Genomic DNA, 404 nt, shown 5'->3' with positions numbered 1-404 from the left:
ATAGGTGATTTAAATACTAATCATTATTAATCAATAATAATGTTAATTGTTAAATTGATTGTTAATAAAAATTTCTAAATACTTACTTTTTAATAGTATGTAGAATAATATAATTTTCGACATTTGATTTTAAAGAAAACCTACTAAATTTCTAAAATAATGTGATTAATTATATAATAAAACTTGTGCTAAATATTTAAATTGTAAGCAATTTAATAAAATAACTATTACAATGTAATAATATTCATCTAATTTTTGTCAATGTATTTAAAATGAAATTGCCTTTTCACTGACTACTTCCGCTAAGTATCGATATTTAGGAAGCGCAACTTTCGCCATCTTGATGTTCTTTACCAGGGGAGACTTCTAGACTCCGTCATGAGGTACAAATTGTTCAAAGATTT

The 404-nt window shown here is 23.5% G+C and overlaps 1 protein-coding gene across 1 annotated transcript in view; it reads left to right on the top strand.

The window, feature by feature from the left end:
• The first annotated feature begins 311 nt into the window (after nucleotides 1-311).
• Nucleotides 312-404, top strand: part of LOC108575295 (60S ribosomal protein L19) — a 1,608-nt gene continuing 1,515 nt past the window's right edge. Inside the window, exon 1 of the mRNA XM_017938054.1 lies at nucleotides 312-383. Coding sequence (XP_017793543.1) covers nucleotides 379-383 — 5 coding nt within the window. The 5' untranslated portion in view covers nucleotides 312-378. The remainder of the gene's footprint in view (nucleotides 384-404) is intronic.

This window comes from Habropoda laboriosa, unplaced genomic scaffold (assembly GCF_001263275.1).
Source record: "Habropoda laboriosa isolate 0110345459 unplaced genomic scaffold, ASM126327v1 scaffold244, whole genome shotgun sequence".
Classification (NCBI taxonomy): domain Eukaryota; kingdom Metazoa; phylum Arthropoda; class Insecta; order Hymenoptera; family Apidae; genus Habropoda; species Habropoda laboriosa.
Note: the sequence above shows the minus strand (reverse complement) of the source record. Positions and strands in the feature narration are given on the sequence as shown.